This window comes from Mya arenaria, chromosome 8 (assembly GCF_026914265.1).
Source record: "Mya arenaria isolate MELC-2E11 chromosome 8, ASM2691426v1".
Lineage (NCBI taxonomy): Eukaryota > Metazoa > Mollusca > Bivalvia > Myida > Myidae > Mya > Mya arenaria.
Window position 1 is genome coordinate 41,292,045 of NC_069129.1, and position 23,334 is coordinate 41,315,378.

General features: G+C 37.3%; 2 protein-coding genes across 3 annotated transcripts in view; both read left to right on the plus strand.

The window, feature by feature from the left end:
• Positions 1-15,826, plus strand: part of LOC128242661 (zinc finger homeobox protein 4-like) — an 82,537-nt gene extending 66,711 nt beyond the window's left edge. For both annotated transcript variants that reach the window (XM_052959901.1, XM_052959900.1), the window contains exons 5-9: positions 1,382-1,774; positions 2,072-7,717; positions 8,256-8,348; positions 9,736-9,888; positions 11,054-15,826. In XM_052959901.1, the coding sequence (XP_052815861.1) occupies positions 1,382-1,774; positions 2,072-7,717; positions 8,256-8,348; positions 9,736-9,888; positions 11,054-11,601 (6,833 nt within the window). In that variant the 3' untranslated portion in view covers positions 11,602-15,826. The remainder of the gene's footprint in view (positions 1-1,381; positions 1,775-2,071; positions 7,718-8,255; positions 8,349-9,735; positions 9,889-11,053) is intronic.
• Positions 15,827-21,924: 6,098 nt separating this feature from the next.
• Positions 21,925-23,334, plus strand: part of LOC128242828 (tRNA-dihydrouridine(20) synthase [NAD(P)+]-like) — a 28,983-nt gene continuing 27,573 nt past the window's right edge. The window contains exons 1-2 of the mRNA XM_052960181.1: positions 21,925-21,962; positions 22,472-22,598. Coding sequence (XP_052816141.1) covers positions 22,485-22,598 — 114 coding nt within the window. The 5' untranslated portion in view covers positions 21,925-21,962; positions 22,472-22,484. The remainder of the gene's footprint in view (positions 21,963-22,471; positions 22,599-23,334) is intronic.

Below are 23,334 nucleotides of genomic sequence, written 5' to 3' on the forward strand. Positions count from 1 at the left end.
GCTGAAAATAGGCTGGCAAAAACACAAACTTGTTTATGTTAACGTTATTAATGATTGCGATATGTAGATGGAATTAGGATGGCATGAAACGAGAAATATCAGATAGTTTGTCGTGGTTTGTGCTTCCGCAATCATTTGAAGTTAGGTTCACGGATTTATGTTACTCGTTTTCACCAGGGACACTTAATAAGGTACACTGTAATATATATTACATTGTTTTGTAATATTGTGCTTAGGATTCATGAACATAAGATACAATCTGTTATCATATTAGTTTGTAATTGTTAAGTTTTAAGTTATTCTATAACAAAAGTGAAATCGCAGCAACTAGACAATAATGACGTTTATCATGTACCATGCATCAGTTGAAAGCTTGAACTAAAAAAATAACAAGGAGGCTATGCGAATGTTTGGGGAAGTGGTTGTGGTAATTAATTAACGGAGAATGATCTGCAAGTGGCATAATTACTGTATTTAGCTGCTGACTGAGTGGCCATGTATGTTGTCTGGTCGCCTGTTTTTTCTCGCAGACTGTGTGGTGTTTATGTTAGAAACCAGTCTGTTTAGAGAACTTGATTGATCAGGGTTTCAAAGAAGCTTCTGAAGTGGTTGAACTTGTTCTCTAATGTAATTAAAATAATTAAGTTTTTTCCTCTGTTTTCTGATGAGTTTTTGCGGTTTTCGATTATGCATTCTTTGCATTTAATGTGGAAATCAATGTTATTGTCTAAGAAACTGTACGGCATGTGAATTTTGTGCAAAGAAAATGCAACAAAATTGAGCAGATTTCTTACCTGTTGATTTAAAAAATGCATTGTTGTATTATATAATGTATTGTCTATCTGTTATATTTTCTTTTAATTTCACCTTAAAAAAAAAAAGATGTTAACTTCATGCATTTTAGATTTCTCCTACAATGTTGATGTATATAGACATGCCAAACTCATTTGGCATTTAATTTATGAGCTTGGGATTTTAACATTTACCAAATAAATTGGCATTAACACAAAATATTTGCGATCAAGCACACATGTGTCTAAAAGGAGAATAACCTTTTTTTCACAGTTATGGACTAACAACCTTTTATGAAAGGCGATGGTGTCGGTTTAAGTCTTAATTGAAAGATAATAATTGGTAATGTTGCCTCATTTATTCTCTTACTTTTTTTTCTTCTTTTTGTGTGACATTATGGAAACTTAACTCAAGAGAACTCAGCTTTCGAGGTTGGAAGTTGTCAAGTGTTTTTCCGTCTACACCAAGAAGACACTAGAACTGTTGTTTTTCCTGGAACTAGCCTGGGGCTGAATTTGTGTCTTCATATTCTACTTTAAATAAAATATTACCAACTTATATACTTAACTATTTTTTAATCTATTTTCAGGTGATGCTAAGAGTCAAGGTGAGGCATCAGTGAATGAGATGCATCTAAAAACGTTGACAAACACGCCGCCACATCTGCTGTCCCCACACCAGCTGTTGACTGCTCCATACCTCGCACAACATCACTTTCTTACCTGCCCTCTGTGCGCAGAAACGTTTTCCGAGAAATCAAAAGTCCAGAAACATTTGACGTCTGTTCATAATGTGACCTCGGATGGCCTGCAAAAACTGCTCGACCTTGTTATTGACCCAAATGATCCAAAGGCCAAGATGCCGCCAACAGTGTTGCCAGACTTCATGCATCAACCTCAATCCTCAATGAAGGTCGCAAAAATGGTGGAAGTTAACCTTGATATGCTGGATGCTGAGTGGACTAAACTTGCTTCAGAGGATAGTTAGTAATCTTTTTCAAAGCAAATCTGATTTCTTAACGTCCAAAAATGGAACCATAGGATAAGTTATAGCAATTTAAATGGATGTGATAGATAACTTCTAGGACAAAATGTTTGTTAACATATTTTATGGTGCACTCAAGCTTTTGCAATGTTAACATCTGTCAATTTTTTCAAACTGAATTAATTCAGATTTCAGTCTTAATTAGTGTTTCTCCATCTCAAAATTTAAATATCATAAAGGAGCCATACTTAACATTACAAGTCTTATTAATTTTCCATATTTTGTTTATTGCCAGGTTTAGACACCTCGTTTCAAGGTGATAAGGACATAGACGATCAATTCAGATGCCAGACATGTTCGAAAACATTCCTGAACATCGACCAGCTCTACTCGCATCAGAACGAGCTCGGCCATCTTGAATTGAAGCAGACGCCTCGAGGACCAGGCTACCTCTGCTGGAAAAAAGGATGTAACCAGTATTTTAAAACTGCTCAAGCATTGCAGATGCATTTCCGTGAAATCCATGCCAAATCGATCGGACTCAGCTCCTCTGATCGATCGGAATACAAGTACCAGTGCCAAATATGTACACTTGCTTTCAAATCTCAACAAAAGCTTCATTTTCATGCCCAGATGCACATCATCAAGTCATCAGTCACATGTAACTTGTGCTCGAAGACATTTCCATCGATAGAAGCTCTCAGAAAGCATATCGAGGGAACATCACATGACCTAGGAGAGAGCGAAATGGAACAGTACAGAGCTGAGATCTACGCTAATGCGCTTGCTTTCTCAACGTTCTTGACTGATCCAAAACTGCGCAAGGTGCTACAGTTACCAGAAGGTTTTAAGGATAAGGAGAACACAAACTCTGACCATGGTCTGATCGTCTCTGAGAATGGAATTCCTGATGGTGACAACTCTTCTTCTAGAGATATTTCCCCTGCCAGAACTCCTGGATCTATGGAGAACGGCAATGATAAGGGTAGTAGCTCAGAGGCCATGGACTTAAGTAATAATGATCTCAACTCAAAGGAGCAACAGTTCTTTGAAGATTACATCAATAGTCAAGCATTTGCGGAACACTCGTACGAGGACCCGAACAGAAAGTTCAAATGCCATCGCTGCAAGGTCGCTTTCACAAAACAGCAATACCTAGCTGCCCATAACAAGACTTTGATGCATAAGAAAGGAGACAAATTAAACTACCCCATGGAAAAATTCCTTGACCCAAACAGGCCATACAAATGTGAAGTCTGCAAAGAATCGTTTACACAGAAGAACATTCTTCTTGTACATTACAACTCTGTTTCCCATCTTCATAAGATGAAGCAGCACATGAGTCATCCCGATGGTTCATCAGCATCACTTTCACCTGCTCCAGCATCAACTGACGCTGTTCAGATTTCATCTGTTGATTCTGTACCAGCCTCAGCAACTATCACTTCAGCTTCAAACTCATCTGAGAAATCATCAGCTAAGAAATCCAGAGAAGCATCGCCAGAAGATGACAGTGTGAGACCTTTTAAATGTAATATATGTAAGGTATCTTATAGTCAGGGCTCCACTCTTGATATCCACATTCGCTCAGTTGCTCATCAGACCAGGGCCTCCAAACTTCATGAGCTAGCCATGGCAGGAGAGGTTGATCTGTCAAGACCTCTGATTGAAGAGCCAGTGGACAAATCAATTCAAGCTCAGCAGAAACTCCTGAATGATTTCCTCAGCAAGCAGACCTCACTTTCCCAGCAGTCACTGCTGTTCTCAGGACTTCCTGGGCTTACAAGTTTTCCAGGGATACCGGGCATGCCCTCAATGCAGGGATTTCCCCTGCTGGCTGGTTTACCTCCACTTCTTCCCCTTTCCCTTCCGAGTCACATGTTCCCCCTGGGGTCTGGCCTAGGATCCTCCTCTAGTCAGTCTAGTACCAGTAGTTCAAAGGCAAAGTTTTCATCAGGAAGTGGTTCAACTGCTTCAAAAGCTCTAGAAAAGATCTCTGAGGCATCTTCCAATAGGGATTTGACAAAGTCATCAGAATTATTTTCTTCTTCACTTGCGGGTTCATCTTTTACATCTACAGCCACAACACAACTCTCAGGAAGTATACAGATGTGTCAGCGATGTACAGCTGTGTTCAACTCTGCTGAATCATTTGCTCAGCATCAGTTAATGTGTTCAGGAAGCTCAGCATCTCCAGGACCAAGTCCTGGAAACAAATCAAGATTCACAGGACGAGTCAAGACTGCAGTCCAGAGAAACTTGCTGGAAAACTTTGGATTTGAGTGTGTCATGCAATTTAATGAGTTTAATCAACGTAGAATTAAAAAAGAAGAAGAGGCGTGTAAAAAGGAGGAAGAAATGAATGAGAAAGAAAATGATACAGATGTTAATGATGAAAGAAAGCTTGATGGAGCTGATCTTAAAGATGAGAAAATTAAGGATGAAACTGAAGTCAAGGATGAAAAAATTAGTGACAAAAAGGAAGCTGTTGATTTGCCAGAAATGAACAAAAGCAAATGCAACCATTGTGGAAAACAATTCAGCAGTGTCTGGGTTTTGAAGGCTCATGAGGAAGAAGTGCACAAAGAAGTTGTGCCTATTGATATTGTAGAAGAAGTTGGAGATAAGGTAAAGTCTGACTTTGAGAAGAAGATTCCTAAAGAAGTTCCAACTCCTGAATTGCCATCCACACCTCTTTCAGTAACTCCAACTCCCGAAGAGAAGTCTAATGTGAAACAAGAGATGCCTCCTCCACCACCACCACCCCCACCCTCAGCCCAGATGTCATTTGACATGCTAAACATGATGAACATGATTGGAATGGGGATGCTTCCAATGCCAATGATGATGAGCCAGCCCTCCATGATGCCAATGATGATGCCCCATCCTGGTGGTCTGGACATGCCGCCCTCTTTATCCAACATGCCCCTGGACCCCAGTGTTCAGAGACGCCAGATGGAAGCTGCCAATGCTGCTAATCAAAAGCGGGCAAGAACCAGAATCAATGATGAGCAACTGAAGGTTCTTAGAGGTTATTTTGATATTAACAACTCTCCATCAGAAGAGCAGATACAGTCTATGTCTGAGCAGACAGGTTTGCCAATGAAAGTGATCAAACACTGGTTCAGGAATACATTGTTCAAAGAACGACAGAGAAACAAGGACTCGCCATACAATTTTAACAATCCCCCTTCGACTACCCTTGACCTGGAAGAGTATGAGAAAACAGGAAAGCTTACAGTTATAGAGGACAGCAGCCCACCTTTGTCCAAGAGTCCAAGTCCTGCTGTGGTCAAGTATGAAAGAGATATTAAGAAGGAGGTCCAAGAGCCAATGGATGAGAAACTTGTGAACATGAAGTCTGCAACTGTTACAAATCTTAAACCTGATCCTCCAAAAGAACCAATGCCTCTACTAGGCAGGCCACAGAATCATGTACCAGTACCAGAATTGCCAATCAGACCAAAAATAGAAGATAAACCTCAGGTGATGTCAACTCCACACTCACACACTGCTATGAGGACTCCACCTCCACAGAATGAACCCAAGCCCTTTCACTCTGCACCATCTGCTTCCCAGTCACCAATGATAACCCCTCCAGCCGCAAGCAGCAGCTTCATGCAGAGCTTTGCCAGCAGTTTTTCAGGGATGAGCACCCCTAACTTTCCGCCGACCTCGACAACCCCAAACTCATCCACCCCAACATATGACTCACTCAACTACTCGCCTCCAGGTAGCGGGTCAACAGGAAGGAGAGCAAACAGAACAAGATTCACAGACTATCAGATCAAATGTCTACAGGAATACTTTGAGCAGAATGCTTACCCTAAAGATGATGAACTTGAACACCTTTCAAAAATGCTTGGGTTGAGCCCAAGGGTAATTGTTGTCTGGTTCCAAAATGCCAGACAGAAGGCAAGGAAAATTTACGAAAATCAGCCTCAAGATAATGTTAAGGACGCTTCAGGTAACTCTCCATATGGTCGGACATCCGGGTTGAACTATCAATGCAAAAAGTGTAGCAATGTATTCCAGCGGTACTATGATCTTATTCGCCACCAGAAGCGCAGTAACTGTTACACTGATGCCGAGAAGCAGGAATCTCACATGCTGTCTGATGACAGTGACTCAATCTCTAACGTGACATCTCTAGACAACACAGCATTCTCCGACTCGGAATCCGAGTGTTCCAACTTTGGTAAGAAGGACTTGAGCAGCAGTAGTGGGGATGGGAAGAAGTTCCAGTGCGACAAATGTGAAGCCTCCTTCAGCCAATATGAGCACTACAGGGAGCATCAAAGTATTCATAGTATGTACATGAACAGTGCATTTGGGATGCTGCAGAACATGGCCGCAAATAGTGCCTCCCAGCAAGGAATGGATATGCAATCTCCGATCAAACGCAAATATGAAGATGAGGAAGATGATCATGATCAGCCAAAAGATAAACGTCTACGCACCACTATTCTACCTGAACAACTTGACTACCTGTATCAAAAATATCAGATCGACTGCAATCCAAGCCGCAAGCAGCTTGAAGCAATCTCAAAAGATGTTGGGCTTAAAAAGAGAGTCGTGCAGGTGTGGTTCCAGAATACACGAGCCCGAGAACGCAAGGGTCAGTACCGTGCACACCAGCAGCTGATTCACAAAAGGTGCCCTGTATGTCGAGCCCTCTTCCGTGCCAAGTCTGCCCTCGAATCTCACTTGGCCACCAAGCACCCTGATGAAATGGCTAAGGGTGAAATTAATATTGACGCAATTCCTGACGCTGCAATAGAAAGCCCTGGACCTTCTCCGTCCAACATGCTTCCACCGTCTCCAGACTACAACAAGCTTTTGGCTCCTCCAGCAATGCAGGGCCTTCTACCATACATGCCACAAACAAGTATGGGTAGTCTTGGTTTTCCTCCGATGGCTGATCCAATTCAGATGTCTATGAAGCAGTTTTATGAGGACTCGTTTAAGAAGTACATTAATGAGCTTAGTTCTACAAGTCACAGCTCTCATAAAGGGACACCACATCCCCATGAGTATACTTCAACACCAATGAAGGCTGAGACTCAAGTCTCCCCTGCTGCAGATGACGATGCTCCTCTGGACCTCAGCAAGCCGCTTAAAATATCCACTCGTAATGATGAAAAAGCGAGAAATGGACCAAATTCTCGATCCAGTTTGAGCAGTAGCCATAGCAGCAGTGGGGACAAGATTGAGAGGCAGAGACACAACAGTGGGCGGAATTCAGTCCATAGCATTCTTGGCTCAGCAGTAGATCAAGCATACATGATGAACCGGTTTAACCATGACAATGCACTTCACCATGGAGCAGATCATGACGAGGAACTGTCTATGAGCAGCTCCCCAACTTCTCCTGCACACAGTCAGACCCAGTCAGGTCCTGGCAGCACAGCTGGGAAACGCTATCGCACCCAGATGACCAGCCTACAGGTCAGAATAATGAAACACATTTTCCTGGATTACAAGACACCAACCATGGCCGAGTGTGAGATGCTTGGTAGAGTCATTGGGCTACAAAAACGTGTGGTCCAAGTGTGGTTCCAGAATGCGCGGGCCAAGGAAAAGAAGGCCAAGTTGAATATGAAGTCATACGGGTCTGACATGGACTTTCCAAAGCCTCCTGAAGAATGCACGCGCTGCAATTTCAAGTACTCACACAAGTACACAATCCAGGACCATATCTTCACGAAGAAGCACATCGATAAGGTGCGTGAATTCATTCAGTCCCAGAGTGACGCGGAGCGGGAGATGACATCATCGGTGTCATCGATGGGGGGCGTGTCAGGTCTCTTACATACATCTCAGGCTAGCGAGATGGATCACATGCGAAAGATGATGGAGGAAGCGAGTGCCCACAACCAGCTGGCCCAGCTACAGAGTATGGGGCTTGGGCCCCTTGGGATTCCCTCGCAAGCAATGTCAGGTAACAATCACTTTAACACATCTGTTATTGCACAAACAAAAATGAGGTAATGTCATAGCCTTTTTGTCAATGCCAGCATTGCTCGTAAGCATATTCATTTACTCTTCATATTAGGTTCGCTTGGGCAAATGTTTGCTCATAGAAATGCATTCATAATAATTGTACAGAATGATATTATACAGAGACCATTGAAATTACTTAATGAACATCATTCTAATTTTAGAACATATTTGATAACTCTCATCAACATGTATGCACTTTAATGTTCAATTAAAGAATAAATGAATTTGGTGATAAATGTAACATTTTTTGGACATGTAAACTGTACAATGATTAATTATCATGAACTTTTGGTTGGAGATCAAATTACTGAAAAAAAATACTGCAAATTAATGTTGTTGTTTTTTAAAAATGCCTGAAAATCACACCTTATTATAATTGCAGAAATCAAATTTCTCGATAACAAACTTTTTTGAAATTGTCTTGTCAACGAAAACATGTACAAATATTGGATGATAAAAATATGCTTTTTCTTCAGGGATGGGTCTCTTACCACCGGAATTGTTGCAAAGTATGAAGAAAGATGGTTCCTTGTCTAAAGAAGGGGGCAAGTCCTCGGGAAGGTCAGAAGGTATGTGTCAGAGATGCTAGCATGTTTTTTTTTATTAACTTGTCTATTTTTTAAAGAAAGAATGTCAAGGTATTATCCATTGTCTTGGTGTTGGCAGAAGAGTTGATGCAGTTGTTGTGAAAATGATAGCATGAAACTTGGTACACATTATGGATTACAATGCTGTAGGCATAATAATGATGAGTAATGTACCACGATAAACAGAAAAACAGATGAGTGTTTGCAATTACTAATGGTGCTCTTGGTTTTTTGCTGCGTTGTTAATGTTTCCCTGTATAACAATCTTGGTGTGGGCTTTTAGTGACAATTTATGTTTTAATGTACTTTGGTGCTTTTTCCCCTGATCAATGTTAAAAAAAGAAGTTAGCTTGAAGCAGACTTTGATAAAACTGACACTTCTATTTAATCATTTTAGTCTTATAACATAGATTGTTCCATCTGCTGTATTGTCCATCTTAGTTCAAACAAGATATGTTCTTAGTAAATTCTTTAATAACGCCTGTTGGCATTCATTTGTCATTTTTACCCAAGCTTAATTCTCTCGACAAATACATTCTTACATTATAAGTAGACTCGTAAAGTCAAAATAATATTAGCCCCGTTAGGTCCATTTCTTTAGACAATTCGTTTTTCCTCTGGATATAGATCAAATACATTAAAAGATCCATGGTAGACTAATTAACAGATGTTTCCATGGCAACCAGTCTTTCATAATTATTTTCTTGTTTAAATCAAAACGTCTTAGCAACAGCATTTTAGCACAATCCCATCGAAATATTATCAATTTCTCTTATTCCGCTAATGGAAATCATGAATATATAGGAAAAGAAGTTGCTAAATGGCTTCGATGGGTGAAACTTGTCTGTTTCATAGGAATTAATATACCGCTACAAAATAAATGGAGTTTCTGTATAGATTTCTTCCAGATATTTTCTTTACACAAACAATGCTTAATTGAAATCTTTTGAATGTGACGTTAGAATAATTGCTGTTTTGGTTGAAATTATATTGTTATCTGTAGAACTGGTATTAATCGGAGTCATAAAAACATGAACTTAAGAATTAAATTGAAAACTTTGAAAAAGATGAGTTAAAAAACAGTTTGTATTTTCTTTTAATTCTTTTGTCATATCTAATAGCTAACAACTGTGTGTTTAATAATCCTCCAAGGTAATTGTCTACTAGTTGTAGTCACATTTACAAGACCAGAAAAAAATATTTAAGGTTCTCATCGCCACCTGCCCCTGTTTTAAAAAAATAATCATAATAAAACTACCCACCTACCCCATTATCTTAAAAATTCAGATGAGAATCTAAAAAATGTATTTTTCTTTAGACTTGATAGAATCTAACCAGTGTCTAACCCATTTACCTCCCTTGTTGCCAGGCTCTTCAAGAAAGGAGAGTGGAAAGGGAGGCGACCCCCTGCAGTTTGGTGGTTTGTTGCCCGGTATGGACCCGGGTATGCTCCCCTACATGTACCCGGGCCTCCCAAGCTTCCTGCCCGGCATGCCCACTATGCCACCTGGGATGATGCCAGGTCAGTGGGCGAATCAATGAGAAAAAATAAAACGTTATGTAAGCAAGAATCAGGAATTAAAATTATCACTAACATGCAAGCTGGAAGCAAAGTGAGGCTTTTGAATAATCTGGGTTTTGTTATATTCTGGGACTGTTGGTTATAACTTTAGAATGAAAATGGCTTGATTCAGAATTACAAAGCCTTTGGCTATAAGTTCTTATTTTCTTGACATATGATTTATGGTGAGCACGAATGGGCATATTCAATAAAAACTTAATTTCAATGTCCGAAAATATCCAATATATTTCATTACAGTATAAAAACAAAAGAAGAGTTGCATAAATTATGGTATCAGTTGGCTACAAGTATAATGTGTCCTTCCAAATAAGTTTTGAGTTCAATTCCTAGAGAGGGCTCTCTTTGAAGTCTGTCATAATTGATATGAAAATACAGTTAAAAGCTACCTTTTCTGTCTTTTTTCAATAATTTTAAAATCTTTTGCTGATTCCTTGTTTGTAGAATATTAGTGCTTTCATTATTTCTATTGTGACATAAACCTGTGGGTTCGGTCTTGTATTAACAAGTTTTCGAGGACTAACCTGACAACTTTGCAGTTATCTTTGTTTCATTAATGAAGTAGTGTTTCATTATTTTTATTGATAAATAATCAATCATGTAGGGTTAAGAACAATGCAAACTATACTTTTTTTCCAAGTGTTTAACAATCACTTCAGCACCAGTTCCAGGCAAGCACTAAGAAAATGATATGTTCAAATGTTACATTTTACATTACTGTTCCTCCTTTTCAAAGCCAAGCAAAATCAAGAATACCGGCTTGTTGCTCTAATTTCCAAATCTGAAAAAACTTGCAATCTGCAAATAATAAGTTTGATGAAACTGGGATTGTCACCAATTTCAGACCATTGAGTAAATCATGGTGTCAGGCTTATTGCTCAGGGTTTTTTTAATTTTATTATCTACTTTTAGAATTTCAGTACTTAGAAAGAATACCTTGCCATTTTATAAATAAGAATGGTACTCTTTATGAATAGAAGATACAATGGAATGATTTATATATTAGAATGTTACTCTTTATAAATAAAAGATACAATGGAAGAATTTATATATATATTTAAGTTACCATGTAAGAGTTTAAAAATAACAACCTGTTGTCTTCTTTCAGGTACTGAGCATCTCCTTGGTTACGACCCAATGACGTACGGCACTCCGCTACCCCTTCTCCAAATCCCGCAGCAGGCGATCAAAGACGTCAGCTCGAAGCTAATGGAACCTAAGGCTACGATTGGTCAGTACACCCAGGACTGTAAATCCATCTCGAGTCTGAAGTCGTTGGTTAGCAGCGGGGACTATTCCTTGGTAAGGGAGGCCACCGTAGATGTTGGCTATATTTGTAAGAAATGTCAGATGGTTTACCCTGCCAAAGATGCGTGTGTCGCTCACCAGCGACTCATGTGTTTCCCGGGCGGGAAATTCCCTGAGGGTGTCAATATTACCCTCAAGTTGGAACAGATTCAATATGAGTGTAAGCTTTGCAGCGATAAGATGTCCACTGTTCAGGAATTCAAATCTCACTGCGATACTGAGGCCCACAAGACTAAGCTGGCTGTGCACCAGCAGCAGCGGCACACATCAGGGGCAACAACTCCAAAAACAGCACACATTCACTCCCCTGCTATGCACAGGGGCTCGGATCAAATGCAGGAGGCTTGATTTAAGCTGTGTTAATACATACAGGCTCTGTGCTACTCTTGGAGAAGACTTATTTCAGACCTTATCATTAAAAGTTGTAGGGCCCATAAAAAAGCATATGACAACAAACTTGATGATGTCAGATGCTGTTTGAATTGAGTCTGAGAAGATGAAGTTTGTGCACGACTTGTTAAAGATCAAAATTAGGATCTACATGTAAATCTCATTGTAACAAACACTGTACATGTAAATCTCGTTACAAACAATATACATGTAAATCTCGTTACAAACAATATACATGTAAATCTCGTTACAAATAATATACATGTAAATCTCGTTACAAACACTGTTTAATGTGTAGTTCAAAAGAAGATGTCTGGTACTTACAGTAACAATAGACATATACCTTTGTAGCTGTATCGGAACAAATTTAAGTTGATCTTAAAAGTGTTTTGGAGTTTTGTGTTTTCTTTTGATAAATTTTTGCATTTACAAATTTTTGCTTTTCATGTGTATTATCATAACGCATGCTTTCATGCCAAATTAACACCTGTTATTACTAGATTGTATCCTTTATATGAAATGTTTACATTGATATATAAAATCGTAATATTGTTTATTGGTAAGTTGTTACAAACTATTGTGTGGATATACGGTGCTCCACTTTCTGATGTAGTTTTCATTGTTCAGACCCATTTGTTAGTATTGATAATTGTTGTATTTGCTGATAAAAATTTATTGTATGTTAAAAATTATAAAAAGAACTGTAGTGTCGAGCTGTGAAATCTGTTCTTGTTTAGTGTGAAAGGTCTTGGAGATATTCTCGAAATCCAAAAAAAACATTTCATACAGCGAAGCATTGTATAAACTTATGAGTATATTGTGGTAATTATGATATTGTTGTTTTGAAGCAGTAAGGAGCTGTTTTTGATGAGGATTGTAGCAGTATTTTCATTTAGTGTGAATATTATATTATAAATAGTGTGACCAATTTCAAACAAAAGTGCTATGTCATTTTAGTCTTTGACATAAGGTGTTTCCATTCTCAACGGGAATGAATATCTGTTATATGATGTTATGTTTCCGAGATGTCAAGACACAAACATTAAAGGGAGGGAACTTTATGGGTAATAAGGAGATTGGAAGGAATTGAGCAAGACATAAGTATCTTATTGATCAAGACATACAAGTCTTAAAGATGAAGACTTATTTAAATATTATTGACAAAGACTTATTTAAATATTATTGATAAAGACTTATTTAAATCTTATTGATGAGGACTTATTTAAATCTTGTTGATGAAGACTTATTTAAATCTTGTTGATGAAGACTTAAACAAATCTTGTTAACAAAGGCTTCAAAATTATGTTCATTGAATTATGAACTCTGCACGCTTGTTTATTAAGGAAAGAGCACTGTTAATTATTAATAATTATACTCAGTTCTAGAGAGTATCTATTATTATTGGTTAGATTTCTTGAACAAATCATAATCATGCATACTTGATTAGGGATATTACTTATATGATAAAGATACTTTGTATTTTCTGCATTTAACTACTACATTGAACTATGTCACTAATTTTCATGACAGTTGGTCAGCACTGATACTTACATGTATATATTATATTTTGTTAAAGTTGTTTCTTTTATTGTTTTTCATCTAGGTTGATTTTTAGCCTGATCAATGTGCTCACTGTTCATGATTTCTGTATAATCTGTATATTTTGACTGAATTCAATGAAAGTTTATACAAATGTACATTTTAAAAATGTACATTTGCAGACATGTACAAATTACTGACATTAAACTTTGTATTATATTTCAGCATATTATTCAGTTCTCTAGTTTGTTGTATATTTTGTTGATATCTTTTTGTTCTTTTCTCTTCAAGTAATCTCTGATCTTTTGCAATACTTACATTGACATATTTTACAGGGTTGTATTAGCTGTTTTTGCTTACAAAATGATAACATAAAAACTTATACCTTGTATGTGTAATACAATAAATGCGGCAATATTTTTATGTTATAGTAAATTCAAAGATAGACCAGTAATTGGTTATTTGAAACGAAAAGTAATAGTGTTTTAGTTTCTTTTTTAAAGGCGTGATATGTATTATAGTTATATAACGCTTTTATATAACACATTCTTAATTAAAAATCAAAAGTCTCTTACTTATAAATGAATATCTATAAAATAAGTTAATAAATATAACAATTTACGTAATTAAAGGTCATTTTCATCTTAACTTAATTTAGGTGACATAACAGTTTCATTTCGGTTGTTATGAAAAATCTGAGGTTGTTATATCATTTACATGCTGCATTTCTTGTTTTTGTGTTCTGATTTTTACTCGTTTTTCTTGTTACATTATGATTCTCCTATTAATAGTCCAAAATTAAAGTGTTTTCATATGGTGCTTTGACGAGCTCTTCTTTCACACAAAGATATATTATTTTCTTTTCTCTAGTCTTTTATGTTCATTCGTTGTGTGTATTGAAAACAAGGTTTTGAAAGTTAGATGTCACAGAGTAATTGTAGCGTTCAATGTGAAGTTGAATGTTGAAAAGACCAATTATGTTTTTGTAAATGCAGAGAGATTGCTAGGTCATATTTGAAGTTACGCATAATCTAAAGTGTCAATGGGCCCCTTCCTCCCATTGCCCTTAATTGTTCATGAATATTGCAAATCTTGGCCAAAAAATCATCATTTTGTCAGCCGAGTCACGGGGCCCCTACCTGTCTTTGCCCTGAATTTTCATACATACTGCATTTTTTGCAAAAAATAATGGTTCGTTTTTCTGTCTAATGTAACGCATGTTTGCTAACATAACTTTGTCAGTATCACTAACTTCATCTTTTTTAAATAACTAGTACACTACAAGCCCTTAATATAAATATTTCAACAATTTTTTATTTTCGTCGAGAAAAAATTATATAAAAAACTTGTTTTTTTAGGAAAGAATTACATGTTTATGGATTTCTGTTTGAATGTGTGTTAAAGGAACAGTATTTTATTAAACATTCCTTTCTTATGTACAACTTCAGTCTTAGTCATGTTATTATTGTTACGATAATTCCATACAGGTTTAAGCATTATTGCATGTTAGTTATGATAGTTCTTATAAATGTCTCTCTTCTTTTCATATTGTAAAATATAAAACATCTAAATAAAAACAGTTGTCGAGACGATGCTATTGAACAATGTGTGAACGAAGCATTATAATTTTCTATATAGGCATTATTTTTTATAGCATATACGGTTAATTTGTTAGATTCCTGAGCATGTTTTCTTGTTAAATATCATGTCTATCATTAATATTACTGGTTTAGAACCATCCACTGTATTTCGAGGGCTGTGCGCAGGATGGACATAACTTTATACAATGATATAAGGAGTTAGTCCATCCCGCATTTAGTCCACGATTTTCGACGACTCATCTGTTTACCAAAGTATTGCCATAAATTGAACATACGCAGTCTTCCATGCTGATGTAAATTTTGACACAATTATCTTAGACTAGGTACATAATAATGGTGAGAATGCCAGACGGTGCCAACGCCTTCTATATTTTAATGTCGCTTGGTATGTTCTGCCGTTCGCCCCATAAATTATGAGGTCATAGGCCTAAAAATGTATCCCATTGTTGTAATTTCGTGTTTAGAACAGTCTCTTCTTGTTTTTCCCACAGATATTTGAGTGCAGTAACTTTTAAAACAAACGTTTAAGTAAGAATTCCATTGGACGAGTTTTGTTATCATGAATATACATTGTATGTGTAAATATTTAAATAAATTGTATACCTCCAATCTACCAGTAGTGTTTAGTGTTTATTATACTTTTACTAATGACATAACTTTTGATTAAATTTTTGTAGCAAATCCTCACTTAGCATAATCATCATTTAAAAATCCAGCCATTGTATTGATTCTCACAAATTATTTGATTGAATTACCTATGAAACTTGTTTATTTAGTTGTATTCTATCTCCATCAGTTTCATATAGCTTGAATAGACCATGATAGATTCTTGTGATTCATATTACTGTAAACTTGTTCATTTTGTATAGTTGTTTAAGTTGTTTATCATGAAATTCATTTTGCATTTATACATAGATATATTGACTATTACTAATATTATCATGTTTGGTGTACCAGTTTTTGGTACAGATAATTTTAGAATATTTTCAAGATTAATATAGTAGTCTGCTTCGCAAAAATGAATAAATCATATTTACCATTAAGGCTTTTCTTTATTTTAATTTCCTTGTACTTCTTATTGTCTTTTCTCTTTACATACCTCAATAACATCTAAGCAGTGTTCACTATACAGGTACTTGGACATCTGGAACCAAACACAAGGTCACTTATGTCAAATAAGAGAATATCGTTTTAGTTCAAGGTCAACCGAGGCCATTTTTTTGCCAAATCTTTATGGAACTTGTTTATCATGTTTGAATCAATTCAGTTCTTGGTCATCAAGGTCACCACCAGTTTACATTGGTTACGCTTAAGCCCTACCTTAACGTACTGAGAGTGTTTGTTTCATCAAAATCTAGGTAGAGTTTGAAACTGTGCTATATGGAATCAAACCCCAGGTCAAAAGGTTAAATCAAAGAAAAATGTACTCATTTACCTCATAATTGACCCAAATTTTTGTAAAAGGTAGAATGTTTGTCCAGGTAGAATTTGGAACGAGCCGAGTACCAAAATGGTGTCTGAAAATTAGGTCACTGTGTTGAATAATAGAATATTCTTTCAAATAATTTCAAAAAAGTGATAATGAACCTCCAAGTGGGTCTCTTGTTTTTGAATGTTATGCTATATGTACTTTTAACTGCAATTCAGATCCTCCATGTTTCCTGTCTTTTAACTCGGTCCATGTCCTCAATACGAAATACGCTCTGACCTTGCCCAGGAAACACACACTAAGGTACATTGGTACAATGACCCCTGTCTTTATTGTGGAGGCATGTCCACATTTTCACTAGTCTTGTCTTGAGTGATGCTGTCCCATCCTTGTAGGTTAGCATATTCGAAACAGTTCGTCACAGCTGCAAGCTCCGTCAGCTTTAGCAATGTTTTATCTTTACATGCGGCTACGCCATCTTAATAAATGTGGCCTTACTCCTTAGTACAGAGTTTTGTGGTTCCCATCTTTTGCATTTCATCAGTAACTAGGGTTTTAGCTCTTCGCTCTTATAAACAGTGTTTCTCCCTAAACAGGAGTGGCTACAAAACGTGTGGAGCAACACTGATAGCCCTATCCAACAATTTCAATATAGACCGTTGTTAAATGAAATATTGTATATGTCCCCCATGTCAGCGCTGAGTTTCCCCAAGATGTTTGATGTCCGTGTCGACATATCCACAATTATATTTGTCTTAACAGATGTTTTCTTCATGTTCAGCTCCAAACTCCATACTGCGTTTTTTTCCTTTTCTGTGTAGTAATCAGCTCATCGAGGGAGATAACTGCGTAGAAAACAAGCTCAGCTTCTATTGTCAATTCATGGTATAAAGCTTAGGTAATCAGATGCCAACCAGTGGATCCATGACTCTGATATAGAAGTTTTATGCTTCAATAGATTGAATAGATGAATAGATTTTGGCAGGTTAAACAGATAATGCTCATTTAAGCGAAAGGGAGTCTAAGAACTTTGAACTGAATGTGGGTCCATACTGGTGTACCTTGTCAGTTGTCCATAATACTGAGAAATACGTATTGATACGTGTTCAAAAGAGTTGGTACAGTCTGAGTTGTGGATCTGGAACTCGGGGTGAGTCATTGTAACATGGCCTGGTCGGCTCTCAAATAACTAGGGGACTCTTTTTCGCTGCTCTTAGTTTTGTAACATTAAATGGATGTCATTCAGGATGAGGTTAATCTGACCCTTTGGCTTCTAAACTTCTCCTTAAACTGGGATGCCGTGAGTTCAACAGGTCAAGTTTTAAATGACAGACCTTAAAAACTTAACCTCCATTGATAACGATTGATCATGGCGACTTTCAGAGCAGATCATGAAACTGCAATAAATAGGCAAATGCTTCTGGTACATAAAGGCAATGATTCTTGTGCAACCCCAATATCCTACATCAAAGTTCAAGGTCACATTAAGAGTTTATTCACTATGGAATGCTGCATATTATGTACATAGAAAGAGGTATCCATTCCTGAACTGTGTTCAGTACACAAAGGTGATGTGTCCCATGCATGACCATGCCACTTCCTACCTCAAGACCACACGTTTAGTCAGAGGTTAATCATTATAAATGTAGAACGTTGTATAGTATATTTAGTTGGGTGTTTCCGTGCTGTAACTTTGTCATGCTAAGAGGGATTTATAAATTACTAAACACATGTGTCCACTACATGACGTTTGGAAGATGACGTGTGACGTGCAGGGCCCAAGTTCCGATTCCTTACTTCATCATTCCCCACACTTAAGGTCAACCATTGTGGGATCTGCCATATGCTTATAGTTTAATAGTTTAGATCGCAAAATCAATTGACCTGGATGACACTTGTCGGGGTATTCGTCACTTGTGACAGCTCTTCAGCCTCTTGTTTAATTAATTCTAAAAAAAAGGCCTTATAATTAAGACTTAATAGTTCTAACAAGTTAAATAATATTAAAAAAACATATTCTTAAGGCATAATAACCATGAATATAATAGTTGTAAACTGTATTATAATAACACACAAAAAATAAATAGTGTTATCTCCCTTTCCTGGCCTGACATTATTAGGAAGCTTAGTTCCCTTGGTTTATTTTGGCGCAAATTCGCAGACGATTATTTCCCGAGCCGTAAATACATTTAAACATTTCTGGATCCATTACATAAATTAATTTGTATAGGCCAATATGCATAATAATGCACGTTTTTATTAGATGGTTTTACCTTAGGTAGGTGAGGTGAAAAAAAACTTACCAACCTTTTTCAATGAAGTGGACCAACACACACACTACAGAAAACCCCCCACATGATTTAACAAAATGATTCATTTACATTTTACTCAGAGCGTCTAGAAACGATTTTTGATCATTAGTCGATCAATTGTTGGCACTTTAAAAAGTTTGTTTAATCGAACAATTTTAGTTAAATCGTCCAAAGTTGAATTATTTCGATAGAATAAACATACACAATAATTTCTGCATTGATATTTCATGTGTTTTTATAATATTTATTGTTCCAAATAACCAATTTCAGCAATAACCAGGATATAAATTAGTCAATCACTTCCTAATTATTTATGTGTTATTTTATTTTTTAATATACTGTACAGCTAGAGCCCCAATCACACCTAGCCGCGTTGCCACAGCGATTGCACGGCGTTCTTAATTTTCCCAGAGTGCCTCGAGATCGCAGGAAAAAATGATATTTTTTCATGAATATGGCGATGTCACGGTGTTTTAATGGCGACCTTGGCATTTCTTTATAGCTCCGTGGCGTTCTACCGCGTTCCTACGGAGTTCAAGTTAGCGATTGGCAGCGCTCTCATGGCGCTCTCACGGCGCTTTCAATGCTCGCATCTTAATGTGCACTGCGCTTTCACGGCGCTCACACTGCGCTGAGGGTGTTTTGTTTTGCTCTACCTATCAACACGATATCTCCATCAGCTTCTTCTATTTGCTCTTAAACAGTTGAGACCATGCCCGTCAAAAGAGGTGGAAGGGTTAATAAGGCGGAATGAGATCCACAGCGTCTGCATCAACCGGGATCTGCTGGGCCTGCACGTAGGCAAGCAATAGATCCGCTTGGAGAAATGAATGTTTATTTGCATATATCATTCCTTTATACTACATGTATTTTTGTTTGGTTGATTCATCGTCATACTAGCGTCGATTGACGCGGTAGAAGCGCATTGGGAGCGCAATGATCGCTGCGGCGGCTCCGTACACTTGTTGTCAGAGTTCAGTAAGAAAAATGAAACTACTTGTAAGCACCGTAGATGCGCCGTATTTATAAGCGCGGCAGAGACGCAGTGTCAACTTAGAGAACGCCGTACGATTGTCGTGCTAGAACCACCGACAACCATTGCGTTCGCACTACGACAGGGTCGCTGCGGGCGCGCACAGAGGTCGTAGTGCGAACGCAATGGTAATCGGTGGTGCACAATAGACGCACCTATTTAACGTTAACGTGTTAAAATTTAAAAAAGGATAACATTAAACAAGCGTGTGTCTGCAATTTGACTGTTCTAATCGGAAGTAAAGCTGTACACGTATCATGGGCCTCAAGCATCGCCGCGGCAACGAAGTGGCATCGTCAGTGACCGCTATGGTGTCGCATAAGAACGCCGAACGACGGCGCGCATTTTGAGCATGCCCAAAACAAACGCCTTCGTTCGGCGTTCTGATAAGAGCGCAATGGGAGGTCGCGTGAGGTCGCCTTAGCAGCGCTCATAGTTTTGGAACAGTACAGAAAAAAGTATGTTGAAGAATGAAGCGGGGGAGGGGGCACATAGCATAATACGCAGTCCCGGGGAAACTTAACGTTTTTGGACGTAGTGTGGGTACATATGGGTCTTGAATGACATGGACGCAAAAAAACCAGGTGATACTACCATGGGTTGGTATGCAACTTAAAGGTACTCACTCATGTTTTCGACCAAAAAGTTTTCCCGATAATGCATCTGAAAACACTTGTCTTTATCATTTTTTTTACTATATAATATCGAAATCGCAGAAAAATAAATTTTATGTTAAAAAACAACCTGGGACAAATAATCTTACTCCCAAAAAACAACAACGTATTTTGAATTTAGTGGGGTGTAAACTAACGCCGGTAACACCAAGAAAATAATCCACAAGGCCACCGGGACTTTTACGCATGTGATAGATATTTCGACCTCTAAACAAAACATTGATAATGATATCACGTTGTAATGTCAATCAAGCTATCACGCAACAACAAAGCTTTTTATGATTATTAAAGTTGTTAACGCTAATGAAAGTTGTGGTCTTCAACATTTGCTGAAGGGTTCTGACCATACATACTAATAACCCATTCCCCACAATCTTGGACACCCTCAATCAGTCAAATATCTTTTCGGGGGGGGGGGGGGTGTTTCAATATATTCATGTTTAGACATATTGTACACGGATTCACTGAAAGGAGGTCGCTATTTTTGACTGCGAATTTAACGTAAACGTGTTAAAATGGGATAACGTAAAACAAACGTGGGTAGGCATTTTGACAGTTCAAAGCGGAAGCTGGGAGTATGATACTCACTACTGGTGTCTGACGGAAGTAAGAGATTAACCTCGAGTGTCCATAAACACAATATCACTTGCCGTATCAAGGATGTTCTAACTGGGTTATCAATTGCGAACACATGGTCATTCTTTAACATAATTACATAGCTTAATCAGGTCACATTTATACGCGATGGTGGTATTTCAATACAGACGGGCATACATGTACTTAACAATAGCGTTGTATGTCCGTATAGCTATATAACATTGATATACACGCAAAATTGAACTTCTTCAACATAAATTTTGTTCCAACAAATACCATAACTAACGTTCAATACATGGAATGTAATTTCTAGCATGTCGTCCAGTTTGAATACTTAATGGATTAACAGACATTCGCAATCAACAAATGCAAAAGCGGTATTTTCTTGGTTACATATTTAATAGCCTCCATTCTGCAATGCATGTTCTACATATCAAGAACATAACATTTACTTAATGATTGAAGTCAGTTCTGTTTAAATTTATCTATAACTCCATATTTAAATACGTGAACAAAAACATGTAGATATATATATTTTGTACAGCATCAAAAACATATGCAAAACAATGAATAATTAGGAGTTCATTCTTCTTAATAATGTTTATCCTTTATTTCCAATACGGCAACATTATTCTTATATAAACACGGCATATATTTATGACATTGTATTACATTAAACAGCAGTACTGTACTGTATACCTTGCTGATATAAAAAAGTATAATTATTTCTACAATTGCCATGTACATGTACACACACTTGTCATAAATACTACAATTGCATGTGTTTAGACCATGTACTTGTGTACAAGTGTAAATAAACGTCTGCTCGGTTCCGTTATGTGCTATTACAATACTTTGGTAGCTGGAAACATTTCTGAAGATGAACCCATGTTTAAAACATTGGCATGCCGTTGAACCACGCCTCGAGCAGTACCGTGATACATTAGATACATAGCTATTCTTTTTCTGATTTCTATGAATAATAACTTCCAGTGTTTATTTTCCTTCTTTGTAATATAAACGAAATGCAACTCTGCTAGCTACTTGTCAACGTAATAAAAAGTAGTAATAGTTTTCTGTAACCTCATTGTTTTGTAGTTAGACGTAACCTCAGACTCGAGCAAATCACAGATTGTAAGACATTTTAAACTCTTACCTAAATTTCAACTGTTAAATTTAAGTATTTATGTTATATCTAAAAGAATATAATTGAACTGTTTCCATTGTTCCGAAAGTTAATTGAATCGTTGTATTAGATTAAAGAAAATTGATAAGGTCACATATTTTCGCGACAACAGCAAACTGCCAACAAATAAATAATTTATAAATGATATATATTTTATAGTGCATTAATTAATAATTGATGTTATTCTTTAAAGTGTATGGTACACAACACCATTTATGTGTTACATCTACAAATCTTGCGCACGACAGTTACGAGCTTCGCAGGACATCAGAAAATACAAAACATCCGAAATTATTGTCTTCTGTGCTTAATGAGCAATGAAGATACTAGAAATGCGGTATTGTAGATGCCTCATATTTAGCAAAAATATCAAACATGAATGTTCAGATGAATATGCAAATGCTGATTTTGATCTTTAAATACAGCTGTACTTGAAAAATAAAACTGTTACCTTCAGATTTCCAACCACAATGGAGAAACTTGACTACCAGAACAAGGTCATTTTGGCACCAATGGTACGAATAGGCACCTTACCAACCCGGCTCTTGGCTCTGAAGTATGGGGCTGATATAGTGTACACAGAGGTAGGTCAACACTAATGCACCAGTCAATTGTAACCTCGGCCCCCCAGGTCCAGGGAATAGCGGGGACTTTGACTTTCGGTCCAGCCAACCCCGGCTAAAATCTCCGCCCTGTGGGTACGAACAGATGGTGAAATCACTGCCAAATGCCCCTGTACCCAGGGACCCTAGTCTAAAATTATAGACGTGTACGGGATTCTTCTAATCCCTAACGTCTAAACGGGTTTGTGCAAAAAACAGGGGTGTTTTGAAAAATATTGAAATTGTATTAAGTGAAGTATTTTATGATTTAAATTGATCATAAAGGTTTATATTCATATTTTACCATGTAAGTGAAAAGTTATTTTGCACAAAACAAGCATTTAATGCATTAAAACACATTATTTACCTTTCCAATAAAACGAAAGTTGACTGACACAGACAACAATTATGCCAAGCGGAACAACTCGACCCAATCGTAATAACTCAGCCACCTCCGACAAGTTTCGAGATAGACCTCGTAAACACAATCGTAACAACTCGGCCATGGCCGAAATGTTCCGATTGTTTAAAAATTGTGCCCTGAAGCCTTGCAGGTGCCCTTCATGTTTAATATTGCTATGTTTTGACAGGAAGAAATGAAAAAAAACACATCAAACTCATAATTCTTCGTAGAATATGACATTTTTATGTATGGAACTGATATAAAATAACATAATCTGGTAATATTTCTTGTTTTTATGATATTTTTTTAGATGTT